The 25,867-nt window shown below is 36.4% G+C and overlaps 2 protein-coding genes across 3 annotated transcripts; both read left to right on the plus strand.

Moving 5' to 3' along the window:
* Nucleotides 1-241: 241 nt before the first annotated feature.
* LOC106161983 (ATP-dependent zinc metalloprotease YME1 homolog) lies at nucleotides 242-14,842 on the plus strand. 2 transcript variants are annotated; one of them, XM_013539068.2, is made up of 19 exons: nucleotides 242-419; nucleotides 1,917-2,063; nucleotides 2,603-2,753; nucleotides 3,080-3,175; nucleotides 3,494-3,559; nucleotides 5,824-5,981; nucleotides 6,542-6,626; nucleotides 7,745-7,842; nucleotides 8,093-8,243; nucleotides 8,482-8,574; nucleotides 9,050-9,182; nucleotides 9,865-9,927; nucleotides 10,392-10,504; nucleotides 10,777-10,821; nucleotides 11,161-11,271; nucleotides 11,554-11,714; nucleotides 11,897-12,097; nucleotides 12,716-12,808; nucleotides 13,626-14,842. In XM_013539068.2, the coding sequence occupies exons 1-19, from the start codon at nucleotides 390-392 to the stop codon at nucleotides 13,806-13,808; spliced, it is 2,178 nt and encodes a 725-aa protein (XP_013394522.2). In that variant the 5' UTR covers nucleotides 242-389; the 3' UTR covers nucleotides 13,809-14,842. The 2 variants fall into 2 exon arrangements, with proteins under 2 accessions (XP_013394522.2, XP_086873694.1); XM_087017568.1 differs by lacking the exon at nucleotides 1,917-2,063 and having other exon boundaries at nucleotides 282-419.
* A 5,771-nt stretch (nucleotides 14,843-20,613) lies between these two features.
* On the plus strand, nucleotides 20,614-25,264 carry LOC106161997 (uncharacterized). The gene is made up of 3 exons (XM_013539081.2): nucleotides 20,614-20,704; nucleotides 23,149-23,445; nucleotides 24,203-25,264. Exons 1-3 carry the CDS (start codon nucleotides 20,614-20,616, stop codon nucleotides 24,298-24,300), a joined length of 486 nt encoding a protein of 161 aa, XP_013394535.2. The 3' UTR covers nucleotides 24,301-25,264.
* Nucleotides 25,265-25,867: the final 603 nt, after the last annotated feature.

The following is a 25,867-nucleotide window of genomic DNA, read 5'->3' on the forward strand; positions in this document are numbered from 1 at the left end:
TTTTTCAGAAAAAGAACCCCCCCCCCCTTTGAAATTGCTGGCTACGGGCCTGTAATATTTTAACTATTAGTATTTATTTGCCTTAGTTCTATGCCAAATACACCACTGAATGGATTGATCAAATCTGATAGACGGCAGACATCGAAACATTGGACAAGAAAAGGAACTACATATGCACATGCAACACCTCACGGTTATCGCATAATCTTTCTACAAGCACTTAATGTAACGATAGCAGCCATTGGAGTGCTCATTGTACCACAAGCCAATCAAAAGCAGTCTTTCAGTAGGCTTTCAGAATCCCCATTTCCGGTCAGACTGCAGTCGATCGGGTTCTTTCTATTATTTCGTCAATATTGGTCAAATGTTTACAAATTGATTAGCTCAAAATGTTCAGTCCGAGTATTCTACCACAACAGGTAAGTTAAAGACAACCAATAACAACCATGTACTATAATGTGCATCTGAATTCTCAAATAACCATCTGGGCTATGCCTATGAAATTTACGTAATTTCCACTGGGCCTGGTAATGCTGTCTGCAGCCTCAACAAGTCAGCAGAAAGTCAAGTGCCCAGACAGCTTTTAAGACTAATGCTACCAACACTGGTCTGTTGGGTGGCAATGTACTCCATGGGTACCCTGGTTATGCACTAACGTTACTATTACTAATGCTAACTAGTTGAAGCAAGTGTGATGCCCAAGTGTAAAGTCGATGACACATATGCTATGCTAGGTGTGTAAGACTCTTAACTTAAGTAGGGTCCACACATTTTTTAATAAGTAAGAGACTTGATATTTTACACACAGATAGCTACTTATCAGAGTATGAATAAACCATTAAATTTTTTAACTATATCATTTCGATAAAAACTTATTCAAGTTTTATGAAACCATGTCTGAATTTTTTTCAGATGCAACTTTCAAAAAAGACTCAAAGTTGCTGCACTTGATTTTCACCCCCTAAATAATATCATGGGAACTTGAAATTTGTCGCATGATTAGTAAATGTGCTTAGCATGGGCACACAGTTTAAAATTTGATTCTAGTGAAGCAGACAAAGTGAAATAATTTTTGGCCAAGGATGTGTGCAATATGGAAAATACAAATTGATACAAAGTATATGCAGTAGAACTTTACCTCCTAACATTGGTAGAATGGGGAACAAGAGGATGGGGAGGCAAAATATTACAAATTAAAGCTGGTTTCCCTGGGAATTGGGGTGCAGGGAGTCCACCTGTGAATCTGTAATTTGGTTGAATTAATTCATAGGGAGTCAAACCAACCAAGCCAAAAATCTTGTAAGCCATTCAGCTATATTTGAGGCGCTGGAGAAAGCCTTATTACAAAATAAATATTTCCCAAATTTTACCAAAAAACTGACATGCTGTTGGAAAAAGTTAAGTCCTTGTTTATATTACACGTCATATATTTAATCTTGCAACCCTTTACCACTTTTAAGATTAAGTCAATTTAAAAGTTAACCCTGGAATATTTTCACTTTCAACCTTTCCAAAGTTGTCAAAACAGTGGCGTGGCAGTTGCTATACTGACTGTTCAATGTGTAAGTCAAATTTCAACACATGTTCATTTCCTGAAGCAGTAGTTGCAAAGCAGCATGCAATAATGATATGAAAATGGGTAGAAATTGGACACTCAGGGGACACTTTTTATGGGCTGTTTATGTAATAATTCGTGTCACCTTTTATCATCTGTTCTGTATTCTAAGACGAGGTGGGTGATCAATTTAGCAAAAAAAAAAAAAAAAAGCCTGCTATCTTCACGTGTGGTTGGAAACTAAAGTGATTATATATTTGTTTATATTACATTAAAATTCTTCTGCTTAGCTTTGTCTACTAGTTAGACTGCTATTTGGTTCTCTCAATCTGCCTTAATGGAGGTAAATATTTACTTACAGGCAGTATTTCCAATTTGCCATCTTGCCTGGAGCACTGTGCGCCCTTCTGGTGTTCGCACTGCTTCTAGAAGGAGTGTGAAAGAAATTGTGACAGAGGTGAAACAAATTGACAGAAAGCCTGTGAAAGGAGATAACACTGTGGTACTTGTAAGTGCTGGGTTTGTAAAAGTAGCATATTAAATATTGATCTCTGAAATAAATAAGTAGTAAAGTAAGTTTCATAAATGAGAAGAGAGATATTTATTTAAAGTCATCAGGTAAAGCCTCCTATAGTGACCCTAAGCACAGTAATAATTTATCCAGTAAATTTCTAACTCATGATGTTACCCAATAAGATTTAATTTTAAATAAGAAAGAAAAGTATGAAATGAATTACTTTTTCCTGAATGACATTGTGTAATATAAAATTAGGTAAGAAACAGTGATTATCTTACAAAATTGGTCAATAAGAAAATGCATTATGATTATAAAGGCCTGTATAGTATAAGAATTACTTGATACATTATGTATTCTTGAATGCATATCTGTTATTTTCAAAAATAAAGATAGAATAAACATTGGGAAGAGTATGAAAGGATAAAGAGTGATTGATAATAGAAATTAACTATTTTACAGCTTTTAATGCTAACTTCGAAATAGATTTTTAAAAAAAGATAATAGTCTTCATTGTTAACTTTTTATTGCAGGGAAATCTGGACTTATCAGGTTTGTTAAAGATAAAGACAAGTCCAGAATTGCTAAGCTCCATCTCCAGAGTTCTACCTGAAGTCTCCACTGGTCACACATGCTGGAAGTCTTCCTACCAGTCTGGGCACACATTCTTTGAGAATAAAAATGGTAAGAATGGTACGGTATTAGGTGAACCAGTTATGCATGGTAATGAGAATCATCAGAGGTGGCCAAAGCAGGTTTAACGTGGAATCAAAAATGTGAAACTGTTATTTGGTCACGGAATTTCAGAGTCATGCCCAATTGCTGATTATGTTGTATACTGCCTTGTGGGTTGAGAACCTATCAGAATTAAACAATTCGATGAAAACCAGATATAAAATTGTAAATCTGGCCGATCTACCAAGGAAACAGGCTATAACCCAAACTTTGCATTTTGCTTTTAACATATTACTAAATATCTGATGCTTTTAGATGTTTTAACATTTTTTCAGGTTTTCCTGAGAGTCTGTTACAGAGCCAGTTATGCCCCGGTCAAGAAAAGATACATAGATTGGTACACAGATTGTTACAGCAAGTGAATCATCCATGTGAGTTTTGTTCCAATAACTGCACATATTAGACAGGGGTCATTTTCTCAACACTTCTAAAGTTTGAAAGTTGGTCTAAACTGTGTGACCAAAATGTAGTAATTTAAATCTAAAGCAAGTGGTTGAATAAAGATAAAGTTTAAGTCTGAAACAATTGCCAAGTCTTTCTTGTTAAGAAACAAAGCAGAAGTTTTTCCATATTCACTCCTACCTATGTAAACTTACTGTGTCACATTTGGCAAAGATTGAGTTTTCAAGAATTTTTCTAAGTTGAGATATGCTCATTTTTTTGATAGCTGTGACTAAAACTTTTTTCAGACATTACCTCACCACAGATAGTTGAAGGAAGTATATTTCTAGCAAGTAGACAGCATGCATGTAGAGGTGAGTTGTTGGTACTGGAGGTTTACTTAAAGGCTTCCAAGGAAGTGTTTTCCCTTCAAAACTCATATTTAAATAATTTCCCCAGGGTAAAAGACATCTTCCCTTGACCAACCAATCTTTAATCTTCCTTTTCTGACACTTGCCATAACTTTGTAACAGACTTTACGAAAGGCCAAAAAATCTGTCAGACATTCGGTCTGGCAAGCTTGAAAATTCTGTCAGACCGAAACAAAATCTGTCAGACCAAAGTGAAATAATTGAAATACGACAAATCATTTATGTTTTCAGGTGTATTTTATAACATTTTTAATCATCAGCATTAAATGTGTGTGTGTGTAAAAAAAAAACAAAAAAACAAAAATAGACAAAAAATTATTTGCATAACAAGTTTTTTTTATCTAATGAAAAAGGTGTTGTAGAATGACACAAGGACTAATACCAATACAAGTATGAAGAATTTGTAGCCAGTCATATCAAACGTTTGTCCAAAAAAAAAAAAAAAAACATCTATTAATCAGATAACCATTTCATCCATTGTTTTTTTTTTTTTTTTGGCAATATAACATACTGGTATGCATTGTGAAACAGCACAGTAAGGCAGTCTCTTTCATCCAATTGAAACTTTGATAGGGACTGCCCAGCCTGAGTCAAAATTCCTTCTTCATTTTTTTTTATAAAAAGAAACGCACACTATGAGCCTTCATCAAGTTATGTGCACTTTCTCCAACTCGTGGTCGTGAACGGTACATGTAAAAGTAGACATATAATTTTTGATAATTTCAGAACCCATAATAAAGCAGTAAGATTTATGTTGCTGTTGATCATAATACTCCTGACACTCGGTACACACCATTTTCCTCTCCTCCAGATTCTAAGTCCGCCAGGGCCCACCTTCTTTCCAATTTCAGAAAACTTCCGATCAATCTGGCTCTTTTCCACACTTCGTTTTCATTTTTTCCCCATGTTGTGCACCAACGAAGTATTTTAATTTCAACAACATCACATTTCTAAACAAAAGACTTAGCCATGAGTACTGTGCACAACATATAATGAAGAAACATAGGATCAAGTCAGTAAAAAACGCAAAAAAGCATGAGCACATGTCCTGTGGCCATTTTGTCGCGTAAGGGTATCACGAAAATGAAAACGAGACTGTATCTTACATCATCCAGGAATCCCCCAACCTCAGCCAGTCACAAAATAGCATTTGAGTGAAACTGAGGTAATAAATTATGTATAATTAGCTGGGAACGTCCCTGGAGTTTGATCCCATTTTTCTTTTCGAAATATATCGTTCAGAAAAGAAACAACAATGTATTCCCTATATTTACACATTCCCAGTCAGTTTGAAAACTTGCCAAACAGAAGGTCCGACAATACAGGATTTTTTATCGGACCGAGACGAAATTTGCCAGGCATATCCAATGGTCCAACCCCTTTCGTAAAGTCTCTTGTAACAGACATGCTGAAAACTTTTCAGAAGGACCGGAAATTTGGACCGGCAGTAATGAAAAATATGCCAGACCGAATGGATTTTTGTCGTACCCAAAATCCCCCTATTCATTTGAGACAGATACTACCAGTACGATTAGGTAGCTTACTTTGTTTGTGAATGTGATAGGCTTGAAATGGAAGGGAAAATGCTTTGGGTTTTATGTAATTTCATTAGTGAATTTTGTCGAAAGATGACTGTAAATTCAAAATTGTGGTTCTTAAAACTCTTGTCGGTCCTTAGGAGCAATCAAAGCCAATTTTCTACCAGTCCAGACAAATTTTCCTGGTCATGATCGATCAGACTGGCAGTTTCAGCATGTCTTTTGTAACACTTAAAAGGAAAAGCAAAAGATCAAAACCCACACATAGCAGAGGTTTCCAGATATGCCGTTCATTCTACTGACTTGACTTCCAGCTAATATTAGCCATGGCCCACATTATTTTCCAATTGTGTCAAGATGGTCGACTGCCGAGTTGGCAGTGGATGGTGAAAATGATTATATTTTGCAATATTGATTAAGACCAATCGTCTGTCAATATATGTTTAACAAGTTTTAATTGCCATCAGTTTAGTTCACAGTCTATTTCCTCTGTTAACCCACCAATATCTAACTTAAGTGGAAGTCTATTCACTCTGTTAACCCTCCAATATCTACCCGTAGAAGGCCATTATACCCCATTTTGTCCTTCCCTGATGAGAAATTTGTTACTGTATACTGCAGTAGCACCATGAATGTTATTATTAGTGTGTCTTTTATATTGTATTCCAGGTCTGCAACAAACACGTGGTTTTAAAACTAAACACTCACGAGCCATTGGAGTGATCTCTCCAGAAACTGTTGAGAAAACAGCAAAGAAAACCAGAGAGAGGACAGAAGAAAAAACAAAATCAGATGCAGAAGAAAAAACAAAATCAGATGCTGGAAAGGTTTCATTTGTATTACCGAATTAATGTTACATAATCTGCAATAAATACACAATTGGATTTCGTAATTGTAAAATTATGTTACAATTTTGTTACACTTTTAGATTTTATTTTAATTTTTCTTTCAATTTTGTCAGTTTTTATTGGTTTAAATCTGGCATGATTGAAATAAGATTCCATTTAATTGATTCCTCTGTTTAGTATTTGCTGTTACGTGATGGTTTGTATGGAAAGTTATAACATTTTTGAAAAAAGTTTGTTTTTTTTTTTTGTCTTGCTAGAGTCCATGTTAAAATATTTGCATTGAAAGAGTCAGTTATGAGTTATTTTGGCACATCATAGGTATTATTGAGAGGGTTGGCTTGGTATAGGAGTTTACATCAAAAATTTTGGATTTTTCAATTTGGAATAAATGTGCAGTAAGCCACAATAATAATATAAATTATTATGATAATATTAAAAGTAGCCAGTGGTCTAAAACATTTATTAAGTCATAAATGCAGGTGCAACATTTTTTAAAGTGGATTATTACTGATTTGTTAAAATGCGTTTTTTTATTCCAGTCTACTAAAAATTTAGCGGATGGTTTTTCAACAAATTTTCTGAAGATTTTCCTGTGGTCTACAGTCTTTGTACTTCTGTTCCTAAGTAAGTTAAATACTGATGATTTTACTATGTAAAGACTGAGGTTACTTGCTTCTGTCTAATTATAGGAGCAGGGACATTGACCATTTTTACATACAGAAACAGATGTGTCTTTACATAGAGCCATCTCCTGTGTCTGTTGTCGACGGTGTCGGCACTGTGCACTTTCAGTGTTATGCAAATAAGATAATAAATGTTTTTACTCATGGTGTTCGAACTTACAGAACTGACAAATATTGACAAAATACAGGCAGTCCGCCATAAATTTAAAATGTTCGATGTGTAATGTCAGTCACAATGTCCAAAGTAGCATTAGAACTTTATTATTACAATACAATAAATGCAAGACAACAAAATCAGTAAGCAAAATGCACATACAGAAATATATAATATCAAATTTACTATCAGATGACAGAGCATTTAAAATACTAAGCCCTGGCCTAGTTGTAAGCACTTTTAGCCACGTGCTCTGTACTCCTGTGGGGAGAATGAAGGTCATGCATTGATACTCTTTTAGTCTACCGTTTTGCCCTGAAGAAGCATTTTCTAGCCTTCTTGCAAAATTCTGGGGCTTACATCTACTAGTACATTTTCTGCACGACTGCTAAAGCATTTACTGGAACTTACTTTATTGTTTTGAACTCAAATAGAATGCCACACAGTTCGACATTTTTATGTGCTGCTGTTCTTTAAAACATGAAAAACTATATGCTCTTCAAATGTCTGATATAATAAAAAATGTCTGACAAAGATATTTTATGTCAGACATAATGTTAGGCAGGTGCCCAAAGTTTTTTGGGAACACTGATACAGGTCGAGTTCAAAAATCAGCGTGATCAGACCATTTTCCCAAAAGTTGAGCTGTTTTTTGCTTTTTTCAGCATATTTTAACCACTGTTATGCAAATAAAAGGGAAATTGTGTTACCTATTGCCTCCATACTTATGGAACTGATCAGTTTTCATAAAATACTTGGTAATACATTCTTTTATTATTCAAATAGATAATTAGCCTTTTCATTTTGTCAAGGTAAAACAAAGTTTGACAATTTTTGCATTGGTTTTTCATTTTTTTTTCTTGGATCCACAGTCATAGTTTTAAGAAAAAGAATTTTTTGTTCAGTGTTTTCAGGACCTGGTCAGATTTCTTCTATTATATCAAGAGATAACTACGAGGTTTCCATGGTCAACCCAGATATTGGCTTTAGTGATGTTAAAGGGGTGAGCAACCACTTCAGAGTACTTACTTCCTTTTCTGAATTCTTATAATATTTAATTGCCCGTGAGCCAAAGACAACTGTAGGTTTGAAGAAGGATATGTTAACCACTGTCATGTGCCAATTTATTAGCTTCAGTGTTGGACAGAATTATTGTAAATGAAGTAGTTGCTTATTTGATAAATATCGACATTCTTGACATAGTGTGTTTCTAATATAGCAACTGAAAAATTATATATATTTGAATTTTGTAGCAAAATGAGGCACTGGAAGAATTAAAAGATTTAGTGATGTTCTTGCAAGACCCAGAGCGCTTCAATGAAATGGGAGCCAAACTTCCTAAAGGGGTTCTCTTGGTTGGGCCTCCTGGTGTTGGAAAGACTTTAATAGCTAAAGCGATTGCGGGTAAATCGTCCTAGCTGGAAGAAAAAATTAACTTTCGCATGTGCACACATCTTCCTACATGTATATTATGCACCAATATCCTACTTAGATACATTAAATATTGATGTTCAAGTTTCAGTGATATAATTACAGTTTAAATAGGTTTTATGTGGAAATTTGAAGAACTTGCAGTATATACGTGCACCAATCCCTTTTTTCCAAAGCCGCACAGATGATATGTTTTTCTTCTACATTGCAGGTGAAGCTGGTGTTCCATTTTTCTATGCCTCAGGCTCCCAATTTGATGAAGTGTTTGTTGGTGTCGGAGCAAGTAGAGTGAGGAATATATTCAGTAAGTTTTCTTAACCTACTAGCATATAAATATTGCTCCTCTGAGCTTAAGCATTTAGGTACTCTAGTATGATTTATACGATTTTATATAATATGATATCATCAATATGTTGGTCAGTTTTGTGTATCTGTTGGTGTTTTTTTATCCTTTTGCCACTGAAATCGCCATTTAAAACTTGATTGCAATTCATACTATTCAATTACACACTCTTACATAGATTCAACCAATATAATCAATTTTAACCCAGGCACCTGTCAGTGAGTAATTTTGAATTCTTTCACATATTCCTGTATTATCCTTTCTGAGAAGTTTCTGAAATGCAATTTGGACACGAAATCACCACTGTGACACAGGCCTGAAAAATCCCTTTCTCACTTGATTCAGTTATGGTTGAATGTAGATTATTTGTGACGTATTCTTTAGTCCGATTAACATATAAGGTATCTGTGTTTATTTTCCTTTATTATCTTGTCAGAGAAAGCTAAGAGTAAAGCACCTGCTGTGATATTTATTGATGAAATTGACTCACTGGCTGGTAAAAGAACAGCCAATGCCATGCAGCCCTATGCCAATCAGACTATTAATCAACTCTTGTCAGAGATGGACGGGTAAGTAGTTGTGGTGGGAATTGACCTAGTGTGAGTAGTTGTGGTGTGAGATAAGTGACCTTATGTGAGTAGTTGTGGTGGAAATTGACCTTGTGTGAGTAGTTGTGGTGTGAGATAAGTGACCTTATGTGAGTAGTTGTGGTGGAAATTGACCTTGTGTGAGTAGTTGTGGTGTAAGATAAGTGACCTTATTTGAGTAGTTGTGGTGGAAATTGACCTTGTGTGAGTAGTTGTGGTGTGAGATAAGTGACCTTATGTGAATAGTTGTGGTGGAAATTGACCTTTTGTGAGTAGTTGTGGAGTGAAGAATGCGACTTTGTGAGTAGTCGTGGAGTGAGATAAGTGACTTTGGGTGAGTAGATGTGATTTGGCAAATGTGATATTTGGTTAGCAGTTGTGGTGGTTAGTTATTATGGTTGCCATGTGGCTAATGTGACAATTTGGTGAGTGTAAGGTGTCCTTTTGTGAGGTGCTGCTTTGTGAGGAATGTGACTTGGAACCTCATAATTATTTTGAGCACTTTTGTTGATCTTGGAATTTCATTAAACTTTTTATACTGAATTGGGTGCTTTGTCTCTCAAGGAAAATGGAAACCAAATTATTTATTGTCAAATAGAATTCTGTTAATTGTCTTATTAATATTTTGAGTCAAATTGTTATACACATATTTTTATTATTTCAGGTTTAGTTCCTCAGAAGGAGTGATTGTTTTGGGAGCTACCAATAGGGCTGAGGTATTAGATAGGTGAGTTGCCACCATGTTCATACATAAATATATACTGAACATTAAATATTTTCAACATGTGGCTTATAGAAGTTAATTTTTTATACCACTGATAAGCTTTAACCCTTTTTTTCAAGTGCTGTCCTTCACCCTTTTTTATCTGATTCTGGAAAATCAACCAAATGTCCTCATCAATTTTGCAGCAGTTTTAACATTGGCATTAAATTGCAACTTTGTGCATTTTATAATTATTGGAATCATTACTTTGTTTGTTAACAACCATAATTAATAATTCATTTTCTTGCACTTCTACCTTAATGCTAGGTTTCTTATGGTGTGTTTATATAAGAATAAAAGCAGGAATATATAATTGTCTGTCATCCTTCACAGGAATTTTTCGTCTCAATATATGTGTTCTTGGCATACTCATCCTTGATTTCAAATATTATATTTTCTCCCCCAACCTCTTTTTCCAATTGTTTCAGTGCTGTAAGGAGACCAGGAAGGTTTGATACTCAGGTGGACATAGGTATTCCGGACCTAGAGGGACGAACAGAAATCCTTGAACTTTACATCAAGAAGATCAAGTGTGCACCTGGTAAGAAACTGAAGGGATAACATAGCAGGACAGAAGTGCATCTGCCATCATGGGAAATCAGACCTTGTCGTCTGCCACATAGGTCAGAGGTCAGAGACAATTGCCTGGTGAACTAAGCGACAAATTTGCCTACAAACTAATAATTAACTAATTTAAAATTTAAAATAGGCAATATATAGGAATAGAACTATATTTAAGAACCCCCCCAAGGGTCAAACCAGTTTCACAGGGAAAAATACTGTTGAATTCATTGTACATAATTCTGTTTGCAGACACAGATATTGGTAGGCTAGCCAAGCTGACGACTGGAATGACTGGTAAGTCTGGAGATAAAAAAGATGTTAAGTTTTATACGTTATTAATGCTGTTTAGTTAATATACTGATCATTTAATGGAGTTTATGAAGTTAGTTGGCATGCCACCAATACTAAAGAAAAGGAATGCCGTGAAAACTTATTTTCCATTTTCTTCTTCCTCTCACACAAAGTGGTGCTTTCCATCTAACATTTTTTCAATGAATTTTATCTTCAAGAGACATGATAGCTTAACGATCCATCTTGAAACTATTACTTAGATATGAATGATCAATATCATTATAAAAATGAAAATTGGAGAGGAGTTGGTACATTTGGCAGCATTGTCTAATTTTTTTCTAGGTGCTGACTTGGCCAACTTTGTCAACCAGGCTGCCCTCAGAGCAGCAGTAGATGGCGCCACTGAAGTAGATGCGTCTCACTTTGATACAGCACTGGACAGAATCAGAATGGGTGAGATAATAAAAGATATGATACATAACTCCCAAACCTGTGATCTGCCACACTGTGACGTCCTTTTGTGAGTTAAGGGTCAGTGATCGAGTTGTTTGGTCAGAACATCAGCATCAGAAAAACTAATTACTACAGCCACTGAAACTTAAAATAAATTTCAAGCTGTCCACCTCATCGCAAGTTTTAGCAATGAAAAACTCTTGGATGTTCATGTGATTTATTGAAAAATATTTCTTTGGTTATCAAGTTCTGATTATCTAATTCAGTACAATCGTTCTTCAGGCTTGGCACTGGCGAACAGAGTCAAACTCCTTTCTCACGAGGAAAAATTGCTGACAGCTCACCATGAAGCTGGGCATGCGCTGGTGGGGTTCTTTAGCAAGAGCATTGAAAAGGTCCACAAATTGACCATACTGCCCCGGTCATCTGGTTCTCTTGGACATGTGAGTATAATTATAGTAATACATGATGGATTGGGGTAATTTTTTTAGAATTATTTCTCAAGAACATGACAGAAAATGCTACTAATCTTGCCCTTTATTTGAATACTGTTTTACACCGAGAACTTAATCATCTATACTTTTGGACTGTTTTACACTAAAACCTTAATCACTTTTGCCTTCAGACTTCATTTTACACAGAGAAAGATGTGACCAGCCTTAACAGAGAACAGCTACTGGGCAGACTAGACACACTGCTGGGGGGAAGGGCAGCCGAGGAGTTATTGGTTGGATCTGGCAAAGTCACCACAGGTGCTTCATCGGACTGTGACCAGGCCAGTCTCCTTGCCAAGTCCATGGTTTCCAGATGGGCCATGTCAGAGAAGGTCAGTCCACTCAATGAGTTTACTATGGTATGCAACAACAGTGAATTGAATATGTGTACATGCTTGCATGTATGTATGTTTGGATTTATGTACATGTACATAAGTAAGATTTAAATGCATCTATAAAGATCAACTGAGATAACTATTACTCACACATTAGGATTTTCCTGTGCAGAGAATAGTGCTATATGGTAGCCTGCTCATTAACTATTGGTAAGTATGGGTACATCGTTGTTTACCCTATAGGAAAATATTAAAAGATACTGTGGCAAATATATCTTAAAAGATGTATTTAAATCTCACTTATTTTTTATACAAGACCTATATGATGATATATGAAGAATCTTCTATGTATGTACAGTTCATGGTACACCTGTCTTTGTTGATAGGTTGCTATTTTGGTTGGGAGTTAGAATATACATGATATATGTACATGTAGATTTGTGTGTATTGTGTGTGGTGTACCTGCAACTTTACAAATGCACTGGGTGTAGGGCTAAAAAATTGCCAGGGAAAGCTGTGATTGTGTTTGAGAATGGCTGCCAAACATGCTATTTCAGTGCGCGCGCTATCTCTCTCTCTTATATTTAAGAAAATATTTTCTGACTTTCCTCGCAGGTGGGTCTGCGCACGCTTAATGAGAATGATGCTCGCACTCTCAGCGAAGAACACAGGAAAGAGATGGATGAGGAAATCAAGAGGATGCTGCAGGTAATGTGATAATATGAAAGTAGCTTTCAAAGTTATAAAAAATGGGGAAAATGTTTTTTATGAATGAGACACGATTTTTCAAGCCTTTATCACAATGCCTTGTTCAAAAGTTGATACGTGAAAATGCCATACCTTAAAGGTGAGAAATAAATTTTTCAAAATTAATTTTCATAACTTTACAACATTCACTGAAAAAAAATTCCACCATAGAAACAGGTTGCGTCTGTTTGTGTAACTGAGGGGAAATATGTTCTTACATTTATTGTTCCAAAAACTGAAGTGATTTGAGGTGTGTGCAAGCAGCCAACTATATGGCTACATTCAGAACAGATGATCTGTGGATTAACTGATCTGTGGACTACATACCGGTATGGCTGACCCCACTAATAAGCAATGCCACCTAATCCTTTAATGGCCCCCAGTCTCCATGTGGATTAAATCTCGGCTTGGAGGTTTAATTCCAAGACCCCTGCAGGAAAGGCGCGTGCAGAGGCAGGGAGACCACTAAGGGATTATTTGGCATTGCTTTTTAGTCTGGTTGACCATATTTAGTCCGCGGATCATCTGTTGTGAATGTGATCAATGTCAAGGGGATTGGGCTAAAGTAAAATGACCTCTGCCGGAACTTTGAGATCACGTATGAATGCACATGCACACATGATCACACACACGTACTACAGAGACACAGAAGTTGGTACATACCTTGATGCAGCCCATACTTCTTAAGAATGTGATTAAGTGTTCATTTTGGATTAAAAAAAAAAGGAGATTGCATATATTTTTAAAGAGAAAAATGTTCTTTTAATTTTATTTTTAGGAATCCTATGAGCGAGCCAAGAAAACACTGTCTGTACACTATAAAAAACAGAAAGCTCTAGCAGACGCTCTCTTAGAGCATGAAACGTTAACTTACGAGGAGATGGTTCAGGTCATAAATGGCAAAAAAATTCAACGCGTACCCAAAAGCACCAACTCCTCTTTCCTGCCCAAGTTGCTGTAGGTGTGTCAGCCCATTTAACCCTGAGATCAGAACGTACAGCTGTGGAGATGAACACTCTTGGTGGACTTTATCTTCAAAAGCATTTTCAAGAATTGTTTAAAGTATTGAAATGCGTTCCAATTTGAAGTGACTAGTTATTTTATGTCAATGGAATATTTTGAACAAAAATTGGAGAATCAATGACAGCAAAGTTTATCAGTATTTCATGATATGTAACAGTAAGGTGAGATAAACTGGACCTGTGTGTGCATAGCATGGGTGCTCTTATTAAGAAAATCTCAGGATAAATTCTGACAGAAACTTTGATCTTCTGTTTTCAGTTTAGAGGCAGTTGAAAATATTACCAATAATTACCAATAAAGATTTTAAAAAATGTACATAAAAAAGATAGCAGCTTGCTGTTACTGCTTAACATCTGACCTTTGATCTCCAACCTTAAAATTTGGTAATGGATGAATGTCTATCAGAGGCATCATTTTAAGTTTGTGAAAGCTCCTACTTTTCATAACATGACATGACCAAACTGATTATATATGTAGGGTTGGGATTGTGGATATGTATACTTAAATGTAATAATAAGATTTATTTCATTCTTGAATGAGTGGTATTTTCAAGATAATGCCTGATTTCAGGATTTTTGTTCTACATATTGACAGTTTTTTTGTTTTTTTTTTTTCATTTGGTCTTAATGCGATAGGAAATGTGCTGCTACATTTCCAGGATTTTCAGTGTTTTCCTACTTTCACCAAAGTTCTATGATCAGAAATAGGGTTTCACATTTTTTACTGTTATCAATTTATTTGTTCAATATATTGAAGAAGAGATAACTTAAAATAATTTTTAGTGAGTATTATAAATAATTATATTCCTTGCACAATATAATGCGTATGCCTGTATCCATCATGGGTGTACAAATGATGGGTCCAAGGCCTGTAGTTTTAGAGCTAATTGCACTGTACATAATAATAATAATAATAATGTTTGCTGTTTTTTATATTCAAAGTGATTACAGAAATAAACAGCAGTTGTTAATATATTGGTCTGGTGGTATCAACCTGCATCTATCTACATGTTAAGTGACACCTCTATATGAAACGACAATTTAAAACTTGACTCTAAGAGCAGATCGTTCTGGACTAGTTTGCTTGAAAGCATCGCTTGCTGCATGTACGGGGCCATCAATTGTCTTGTATGCGTCTGTCCAAGTGTTAAAATCATGGCATAATGGCAGAGAAAATGAAGTTAGCGGATCCAAAAGTATACGCAATTACTTTGGGACATTTGGGATTTATAACACTTCAGTAATCGGAATCCTTAGGCCGGCCGAGTTAGCGGTTAACGGTAACGGAGAGATTGCCAACAGACAGGGTCAGTTCGACCTTGTACCACCCCAGCTAACACAGAGCATTTGGATAACATTACCATTAAATAGAATTAAATAGAGATAGAATTAAATATTAGTTATACTAAAGAGCGAATGAATGGGAAGTAGACTCTATCACGGGGGACTCTCTGTCACGGTTAGCTATTGACTTCATTCAAGTTTCATCTGTGGCGTAGCTGGTAAATGGTGCCGCACAAATGAATTTCGTTCTGCTCAACGTCAGAACCCGAACATGGTGTTATCATCAACGGTGCATGATGTACATAAGGTCTTGTTTAAGAGGCCGAACGGAACGTTCCTAAGTAGATTACTTTGTAATGCGACTTCGTTTTATGCTGAGGTTTAGTTTGGCTTCAACAATGACATTAAAGAGTATGACATGCACGGCGCCATGCTGGTGTTCCCATTCATTTGTATCACGGGGGCATTAAGTCTCGCCCTAGATTTTGACCCACTTAGGTAAGGCTAACCCTAACCATTATAACCAAATGGATGGCGGACTTGCTGTGACACGGACCCTCAGTTTCGTAACACCGGTGTGACACCGAGTAAGCTATTGTCTCAATTCACGTTTGATCTGTGGCGTACCTTGTAAAGGATTGAGATCAATGACCATCCGGGTTCCCCGCCTAAGCATCATTTTAGGTTTTTTTAGTACATGAAGAGAAAGGAAATATTAATGACGGCGCAGACATTGTGATAATGACCAGCAATAAGTTGTCATATCGATCACTTATTCTAAATTATAGCGTTTTTTATGCAAAAGGTAATTTGCCCGGACCCACGAGAGCTTTCATTCATTTTCGCGACTTCCCGATTCCAGGGCCAGCTGCTGGTTGTTGTGGTGAAATGACATCTGTCATTCAAGATTTGAACTCCTGACTTTCCGTTCTCATGATCGATGGATTTTTTAAAATATATATTTGCAACCGTGAACGCTGCCTACTGCGCTGTGGCTGACCCGCCCACCCTCCATACGTACGTGTTTTCTCTTATAGTAATCAAACGCAGTTTTTCAGAAATTATTTCTAGCAAAAATAATTCACTTTACTTTTCAGAATTCGAACCCGTGTATTCGCGGCTAGCTGTTACCTAGACAGCGGGGTTACCACGGTGCCGCAGAAGCTTCGTTGATAGGCTTAAGATCATATAGAAACTTTCTAACTTGTCACGGAGGGGGGCAGTTTGGATGTACATGTATATATCTGCAATACAATCGATAATCCGGGTGCCATACAAGCGTATCTCATCCCGCGCAACGTCAGGCCCGAACATGGTCTTACATGTATCATCAATGTTGAAAGATCATGATGTAGGCCTACATGAAGCCTTGAATGAGAAAGATATAATAACAATATTTTGATATTTCTATAATAATAAAATAATTGCTATAATAATAAATGAATCTCTAAAATTAGCAACATGAATTAAATAAAATCATGATTAATGTGCACTTTGTGTGGCGTTCGAGTCTATTATTGTACTTCCATCTTCGCAAATAATTTATGCAAAAACGGGATCGCAAACAGCAATCGGTCGCTACATTTTCTAGATTTTAGCGTGTGGCCACAAATGGCGATTCTTTCGAGCAAGCGAGTCCAGGTGTTAGTGATATCTGTACTAGTGCCACGTTGTTAAAGGTTTAATCTGTCATTTTTGAGAGTTGTTTATGTGTGATGGTGCTCATGGGCAAAGGGGGAGCACTGAATATCCTCCATTTCCAAAACGGTGCTCCTACCCTTTTCTTTGGTGATTATAGCCCCATACTGCATGAACATTTATGGCTACATCATGTTCACTGTATCTCTCCTTGTTTTGACTGACAAGATGATTGGGGTGGTTCTTTGTCGACTATTCTCGAAGATTCTGACTCTGTCAGGCAAGCTTATCAGTGAACTGCCCACTTACATGTTTACTGAACTCACTCTCAACTTACACTGAAATGTAACAGCCGCTGCATTGAGAGCTGAATTCTAACCCCCCCCTCCCTCTCCACAAAAAATGCACACAAAGGTTCTTTAAAAATATTGGAAGATCGTTTTGTCCGTCATTTTGAAATCGTCTATTTATTGACCTAAATATTGAAAAAAATGTTCCCAGATTCGTGTTAAGCCTAAACTTCTGCCTCAACAAACACCTGTTAATGAACATATTGTTGGTTTATCCTACCGTACTTATACACAGAAGCCCAGGCATTTTATTACGTATGCCACATTATTGTCCTCCGAGCGCCCGTTAAAGGCAATTATCTAGAGTGCTGTCATCTTTGATAGCCCAACCCGATGCATGATTGTTTTGCATAGGTTATTTCTAAACTGATTTGATGAGAGTGAGTTCAGCTAAAGGCAAAAGTTTTAAACACGCCCCACAGTCATATTCGTATATTGTAAAGGTTCTCTCTCTCCCCCCCCCCCCCCATTTCAGACTTTAAAAACGATAAAACTCCGTAAATAACATTTCATCTGAAGCCTACCTTATTTCTTTATTACAGTACCTATTAAGCCAAAGTTGAAGCCCTGCCGTTTCGCAGTTTGAAATAAAAAATAATTAGAATCATCTGTATTATACACGACATAAGGCCAAGATTCAAACACCATGCCATTTTCTCGTGTTATTAAGTGAAAACAAAGTCATGCCCGGTTAATGTCAGTACGGCAGATATTCTTAGTGACTGGCTAGTCATTTAGAACTAAATTAAGAAATTAAAAATGGGATAAAACATCGAATCTAAGTTCAGGGAACGGTCAAGCAATGACTTGTGACTGCTTTTTCTCGAGGAAAATTCTCAGCACTACCATGGCCATGTCTGGTATACGTGCATAATAAACCGATAGCCCTTTTTCTGGTTTATATTTGATATCACTAAAGATACATGTAAACATTAGAAAATGTCCCCAAATCATCATTTCTCTCTCTCTACATATCCTGCAAAGCTGCTTATCTTTTCCAATTCAGTAAAAAATGATAAAATGAAAATGATACACAAATCTTATAAACGTATATTAAGGCTGTAAATCTTTCTGAATTTACAGGATGACGTGTCGGTCAAGGCAATTATTAAGAAATGGTATAAAATATCGAATCCAAATACAAGGGCAGGTCGAACAATAATTCGTGAATAGACAAAAATTATTTCGAGGAAATTCGATTTCCAGGAAAAATGCCTGATAGCTTTAAGAGGTTGCGTAATTTGAGAAGTGAGTTCGCCTACAAACACCAATGTCTCTTGACAGCTGACAACTTTCTTCACTCGCAGATAAAAATAAACATAGTGCTTTCTTATTTTTCTTCTGGTACTGAAGACAAATTCATTACACACATAGGATTCAAACCAGAAAATGCATGTTTAAGCCATTTACCGTACGATGTCCGTACGGTGCTCGTATACTGCCCGTAACTCCAATTTTGTGCGGCGTCTGCACGGAGCCCCTACGTGGCCCATAAGATCTTGTCTAGCTTTAATTTGTGACACAATTTTAAAATCGTACACCCGTAGCATTATCGTAGATGGTATCCTAAAGGTCCCGAACCGAACTCCCGTTCCTGATTGTTCGGTGGACTTGCGGTGATCGTGATAATGATTGAACCTGTTGTAGGTCTCCTTGCCTTCTACTATTTTTGGTTTTAGAAGGCATAACAATAGTACAGATGTTTAAAACTTATTGTTATTCATTTGACATTGTGACTCTACTTTCTTCTGATCACATGGGTGACAAAATTGTAGGGCAGTGCACCGACAACGTATCCATCTTCAAGGAAGCCGCATGGAAGGCGTGCGGCCACTGCAGTATATATGAAAGGGCTCTGTACGATAATTTTCAACCCAAAAAACTGAATTTTTCTACTGACCTCCAGGTCATGTCGTAGAAATGTCACAGCATGGCAAATACCAATTATTTCTACAAGTATTTTCTGCCCAAAATACCAAAAGAAAAATGTTATCTCACGTATGTTGTTGAAAAAACTGTTTTTTTTTTCTCCGAGCCAACGTCTTCACTCCCGTTCACCTCCAGCTAAAAATGACCACACAGCTTCACGTCTTACACAACTACACGTCACTTCCGGCACAATCCTGTCTCCTCCGGTAACCTCTATTCGTGGCTGGAATCGTTAATTTGTGCATTTGTGTTCCCAAATCTAAAGCTCGTGTTAGAAAAAGGCGATTTTTAGTTTATGAGGCCTGAAGACATCTCTGAAAAACTGTGTGTGAGTGGGGGGAGGGTATGGTGCCCATTAGAAACGTAGATGAGTGGCAACTGTAACGTAAAATGTTGCTCTTAATGCTTGCACTGAGTTTGAGTGCAGAAATAAGAAACACACACAGGGAGAGAGAGAGAGAGAGAGAGAGAGAGAGAGAGAGGAGGGGGAGAGACGCTACTGGTTTTCATGTAGTATAATCGTGATATTTCTGAAATATCCTTGTCACAGATTCTGTCTCTAACATATAGTATTCATTGAAATGACTTTCGGAGAAACTAATGAATATTTCATCACTTGAAATGATTGCAAAACTAAGAAAAGCTTCCTTTGTTAAGGGGAAAATTACGATAAAATGTTTGAGTGTCAAACGTGAACTTATCAAAAGGGAATTATAAGCCTTTGCATCATACGAAATGCTTTTAGGAAAATTAGACATTCCCTGGTATTCTAAGGTTACCGCAAGGTCTTCATTATTAAGCGTGCCACGTTCAGAAATTAGTAAATTGTGTCAGCCTCAATGAAATTTGTCAGGTGTGAAATAAATCTATATATTTGATGACACCCGTTACAATGGATAAAATTACATTTTTCTCTTTTATAACAGCGCCAAAGAATCGAATCACGAAATCGCCACATGCCTGATTCGATATCAATAATAGGCCTCTCTCACAATTTCTGTAATGAAAGTCGTGTGCAAAATTAAAACAAAAAAGAAAGGGAAAAATGAAAGAAAGGACACAAAAAACTTTGCACCCCTTACCATTATTATTATTATTATTATTATTAGCTATTCACATACAACTTTTACCCGAAATTAGTCTTACGATCTAAATTTCACTCTACCTTAGTCCATAAAAAATCAATTGTATCGTTTTGGTTACAAAACAGTATTACGAATGATTCACACCAATTCTTTTTCAATGGATTTACTTATTTATTTATTCATTTATTCATTTATTTATTTATTTTCAACTGAAGAAGTAGCAAGAGCAAGTTTTATCCAAATTTCTAGATCAATTCTAAGGATAATTTTTTTGCGGGATTTTTTTAATCCTTTGAATCTTAAACAGATGCGAGGGTGACTTGCAGAGGGCGGTATCATGCTGTGCGGGTGAACAGCTATGCCAATCAATCAGAGCACAAACGTGTTACATGTGTGTATATTCGAGACAAATAACGCCCGCTTATTTACAAAGCCGCGGTATAAATATTGCTCCGCCGATGGGAGAAGACAGTATGCTTTCTGATCATCGAGTGCGCTACATTGCCCAAAGGAAATCACAGTGCCAAAATATGGTGAAGGGAACTGATGGTGAGTAAGTTTTAGAGTTATTTTTACGCGAAAATATTTTTCCACCTTGGTTTTTCTTCCCTATAGCAAACCCTGCAATGTAAATAACAAGTTTTCTATCCTTTTTAGTTTTCTTTTTGCTAATTACTCAATATGTTTAATACATTTGAGTCGTCACTGGGGAATATTAGGACTGGCTCCAGTACTTTACCAAACTACATATAACGTTTTTGCCTTATTTACGTGCCCTATAGCCAGTTGTTCTATTGTCAAAGCCAACACTGGTCATGCGCTATTGAAAGTGTGGAAAACATTTACTGTACTCCATCGAAACCGGGCTTTACCACTTTTATTCTGATATACCGGTAATCAACACTGCCCTCTTGAAAGTAACCAATTAAACCCATTGAAATCTTATTCTGTTTTAACGAACGGGACAACTGCTTGTCATTTTCGGCACTTTGAATGGCGCATAAACTATCTTTGAATTGCGAAGGATTTGATTTGACTTTGTTTGAAATAATGTCATTAGAATTTCTCTATTTGACACTGATTAATCGACCGTGGGACCTTTTAAAAGTAAAATAAGTAATGGCCCACCGCTGATAAAATCCGGTGTAAGATTCTACCAAAATAGAAACTTGTATTTTTAAGAGGCCTCTTTAACAAAAAAACTTTAACCATAAATTGGTCTTACTTTTAGATCCAAATTTTAGTATTCTTTGGCCTATGAAAATCAATAGTAATTTGATTCAATGAAATATTGTTCTTAGTATTTCTTAGTATTATGGAAACAGATATAATTTGTGAGTTGGTGTAAAGAGTATTTATTATTTTTTACACTTCCACTGTAGTCGTCGCAAGTAAACTATATGGGCTTCTATGCACTTTCCTCGCCGCTCACATATTTCATTTAGTCCAAGCTAGTCCGACAACTAACATCACTTTCCTCCTCAAATTCTGTCAATAAATCTCTAGATAACCACTTTGAAAATATCACTCCTTTTCGACTATGAATCTCCAAAAGCTCTAACGTGCAGTTTCTCGTATCTTACGCCGCATTGAAAATAGTTCGGGGTTGAGGTTAAAAAACCATGTGCTTTCAGCTAGAGACCCGGATGAAAGCTGGCCAAATAGGTCCTGCTTTATGATGCTCTGTTCGTGGCTCCTAAATTCAAGCCAGTGCAATGAAATCGTGTTTAGAGACGTGGGCATTCGTGCTCATAAATCTGAGACTCCTGATTATCGTATATGAGGCCTGCAGCTTTCTTATAATTGTATGTCACGACCCTCGTGCAACCGTAGCTTACATGCACTTCAGTTGTTCATTTGTTTAAGATGAATATCTTTAGGAATGAGAAAACTCCTGTCAATATGTGTTTATTACATATGCTTGATGTATGAGGTGAGCCTTATGCTTAACGTCTAATTACTTTTTCTTTTTCTTAATTTTACTTTATTTTCTATGCTATTGTTTATTTTTTGTCCCTTTCAAGTTGGATTCTAAGGCCTAATTATAACACTAACTGAACGACATTAGCCCAGAGCCAGAGAAACTAAAAGCTGCGTTTCATAAATAATCTAAAGACCCACTAACCTCAAGTTTTTTTTTTTTAAACGAAAACCTTTAAGCAAATTGCGATTGTCTTTGCAGTTGCTAAGGTAGGCCTATTTTAACATATTAGGTCCTATTCATTCAGAGAGAACCAATTGTCCACCTACCCGGTACCATGCATCATGTCGTGATCTATATTGGTGACTGGGATTAAGTATTTTCATGATTTCGTTGAGAAAAAAGTTACTGAAATTGAATGTGCAGATATTACTGATCATACTTATTTTTCTGTTCTTTCGTTGGAGACTGGAGTTTATATCAAACAGCAAAATTAACGTCATCCATGCTTGAGGTCTTCTCTTCTAAACTGAACGTTGAATGTTGGACTTTCACCATTTATAAATCTTTGTGAAGATATCAGTTACAGCTGGAACAGTTCCTATGCCATTTGCAATTAATTTGTTCACAAATGAGTTTTAAGAAGGCGGTTATTAGACCATTTATAAAGAATTCATACATGTATTTCGATTGTAGTATTCTAAAAGAAACAATGATTATTATGACCTCCGCCAAGGAAGTTTCGTTTTAGGTTTTGTTTGTCTGTCTGTTTGTCTAATCAACATTTCGGAAAAAATTGTAGATGAATTTTGGTGAAATTTTAAAAAAACAGTCGGGAGGGTAACCAGTAACGTTTAATAAGGGTAGGTCAGAAATGGGCTACCCTAGAATTAATACGATTTTGATGGTGATCCTTTAATTATATAATGGATTAATTATGAAATTTGGACTTATTAATTAGTTAAATCATAAATGATTCATAATAAATCATACCCCATTCTTCTAGTGCGATGATTTTCATCGAATCTTTCTTGATATATTTCTGACGTTCACACTTTCATTTTTTGTACAGGTGCCCGCTTCTTAACCCGTACGCTGCTGCTCATCACGTGCACGGTCGGTCTCATCGCAAGGACCGCTGAGACGTTTCTGTACACCCACACAAAAGACAATGACTACATTCGCGTTGGGAGACGAGGACGGATGACACGTCAGCTGAATGTGATTCAAGACCTAATCTTACTACGTGAAAAAGAACTCAAAAAGAACCAACAAGCATTGGGCGTTCCAGTGCCTTTAGAATTTCCTTTAGAAATTGGTGATTCGTTCAATAAATGGGTCTTAGAACCAAGGCAATCCTCCCTTGCAGGTAATTTCGTCTGAATGGCTTAATGAAGAGTGAATAGATGGGCCAAATATACATAAATAGTTGATTATACAATTAAGTGGTACATATACTGTATATCACATAGCACAAAGGAGAAACGTCCATAATGACCCGTCTTCATTTCAAAAAGACAGAGTATTTGGTAGATAAGGTTCCATACAGCTGCAGTGTATTGAGAGATCACTCAATAGCTTTAAGGCTAGTCGCGGCTACAAGAGAGCGACCTTGCTATATTCTGGTCTAATAGGTCTAAGACCACTGGCCAAAAATAAAAGAAACTAGAAAAGCACTCAGGTAGCAAGGTAGCAAAGTCTCCATCCAATGCCGTTTCACCCCTAAATTTTCATTCTATAATGATTTAGCTTTTTGATTTTTGATTATTGATTATTGATTGATTATTGATCCGGATCACCACCAAAAGCTAATCATCTGTTCCTTGGCCCACTTCTGACAGTTCCTGAAAATTTCATCAAAATCGGTCCATAACTTTTTGAGTTATGTTGATGACAAACAAACAAACAAACAAACAAACAAACAAACAGGGGTGAAAACATAACCTCCTTGGCGGAGGTAATAATTAGATGAATGATAGTCACTACAATCACATTTTGCTTTCTCGAAGGCCTCAGTTATATTATAATTTATTTCATAAAATTCCATTTAACTAAACTTTCCTTTTGTTGTTTTGATATCGCAAAAGTCCCACCCATAATAATGGCAATTTTCCTTGATTATTTAGCAAGACTTCACCGTTCAGAAAGTGACGAAGAATTTCCATCGGAAGACTTCTTGGAGGACGAGGAGATGGGCGCACAGAGTGAGGGCCATTATCCCTGACGGAGGTTGCTTCACGTCTTCTGAAAAAATACTCCAAAATTCCAAAACATGGGAGAATGGCTGAAAAATAGTTCAAGAGAATCACGTTCTAAAACATTGCAGAAGGATGGTCGGGTTTTCAAAAGCACCAGCCAGAACATGCGAAATGTCGTGCAGAGACATGAAATTCTGCCGTTTCGGTTATCATGTGAAATGAATAAACAGCTTAGCACTAGATACTACATGTATATTGCATAACTTGCGCTAAGGACGTCAAATATAAAGAGCAATGCGAATGAGACTTCCTGTTTTCAATAAAGGACGTTTTATTTTGGTTTACTGGCTCGTACAACAAACAAGAATTACATAGTTTACAATTCAATTCTTACAATTCAAATTGTTTCATCACAGAGGTTTACATTTACAATAAATCGTTGCTGGTTTTAGAAGAGAAACTTAGACCATCTTTTCAACACAAAATATTTTTAAAGCATTGGTCTAATCTTAAAATCCAAAATTCTGCTTTGACCCCAAATAATTCAGAAGTGGTCCAGACTTATGCGTCAGATCGATACTTACTTTAGATAAGTGAATTACTATGAATTTATCATGCAATGAAGCAGACACCATTTTGGCCTAAAAGTTTAGAGCGATGCCCTGCCTTAAGTACACGTGTGGAAGCGAACAGCAGCATTAGTTGGGTTTTTCTTCCAAGTGGGATAAGACCTACTTTCTTTCAAAGAGACAATTAAGAACGACATAAAGAGAAGGGGAGCATTTGCCTGCTAATATTACTTATTATCACATTCGCTGATGCCTTAAAATCGGCAGCACGTCTGTCCATAAAAACGTGACAATAAAATTGCATGACTCACTCGTTTGAAGGCGTCTTTTGCGTGTCGCAGAATTGCCAAGTGCTTTCAAAATACTTAAGGGCTCTCTTCTGTATATATTATTTCATCTCTTAGCTGATCAATAAAAGTGAAATCAATATGATATCAAGAAAATGTTTCAAAAAGCCAATCAATTTCGCCAAAAGCAGCCTGAAAAAAAAAAAAAAAAAGAACGCCAAGAAGCGATATGATAAGTTTTGATAACTATTCCCATTGTCCCCAAATTTTCGTTGGTTTACAAGCCTATTTATTTATTTATTTATTTATTTTTTTTTTTTTTTGGGGGGGGGGGGATGGAGGGTGGCAAAGCATATAGTTTATTTAACGATTCTTCATCTAGTCATACAACACACTAATGTCTTTATAATATTTTAGCCTTCTCCGGTAGCAATGTCAGCTCGCAACGTTTGTGTTACATGTATACACGACACAGGGCCACGATACAAAACACCGCGCCATTTCCTTGTGTTATAAAATGAAATCTAGGCCATGATCAGTGAAGGCCAGGAATGCATATGTCGTTCCAAAACGCCTGGCCAGTCATTTGTTATTAAATTGTTTTAATAATTCAAAAATTAATAAAAAAAATGGAATCCAAAGGCAGAGACAGGTCGGGCAATGATCCGTGCGTAATTGAGTTTCCATATTATGGCGAGTAAATACCGTTGTAACGAAACTGAAGTTCCGTGTAACAG

The sequence above is a fragment of the Lingula anatina genome, chromosome 7 (assembly GCF_051362555.1).
Source record: "Lingula anatina isolate TDL-2025a chromosome 7, LinAna3.0, whole genome shotgun sequence".
NCBI lineage: Eukaryota > Metazoa > Brachiopoda > Lingulata > Lingulida > Lingulidae > Lingula > Lingula anatina.

Excerpts from the sequence above, each read along its gene's own strand:
- LOC106161983 (XM_013539068.2), top strand. The coding sequence starts at position 390 with ATGTTCAGTCCGAGTATTCTACCACAACAG. Across the intron at positions 420-1,916 it reads CGAGTATTCTACCACAACAG|GCAGTATTTCCAATTTGCCA; the intron begins GTAAGTTAAAGA and ends ATTTACTTACAG. Across the intron at positions 9,183-9,864 it reads CTCTTGTCAGAGATGGACGG|GTTTAGTTCCTCAGAAGGAG; the intron begins GTAAGTAGTTGT and ends TTATTATTTCAG.
- LOC106161997 (XM_013539081.2), top strand. The coding sequence starts at position 20,614 with ATGGGAGAAGACAGTATGCTTTCTGATCATCGAGTGCGCTACATTGCC. Across the intron at positions 20,705-23,148 it reads TATGGTGAAGGGAACTGATG|GTGCCCGCTTCTTAACCCGT; the intron begins GTGAGTAAGTTT and ends TTTTTTGTACAG. Across the intron at positions 23,446-24,202 it reads AAGGCAATCCTCCCTTGCAG|CAAGACTTCACCGTTCAGAA; the intron begins GTAATTTCGTCT and ends TTGATTATTTAG.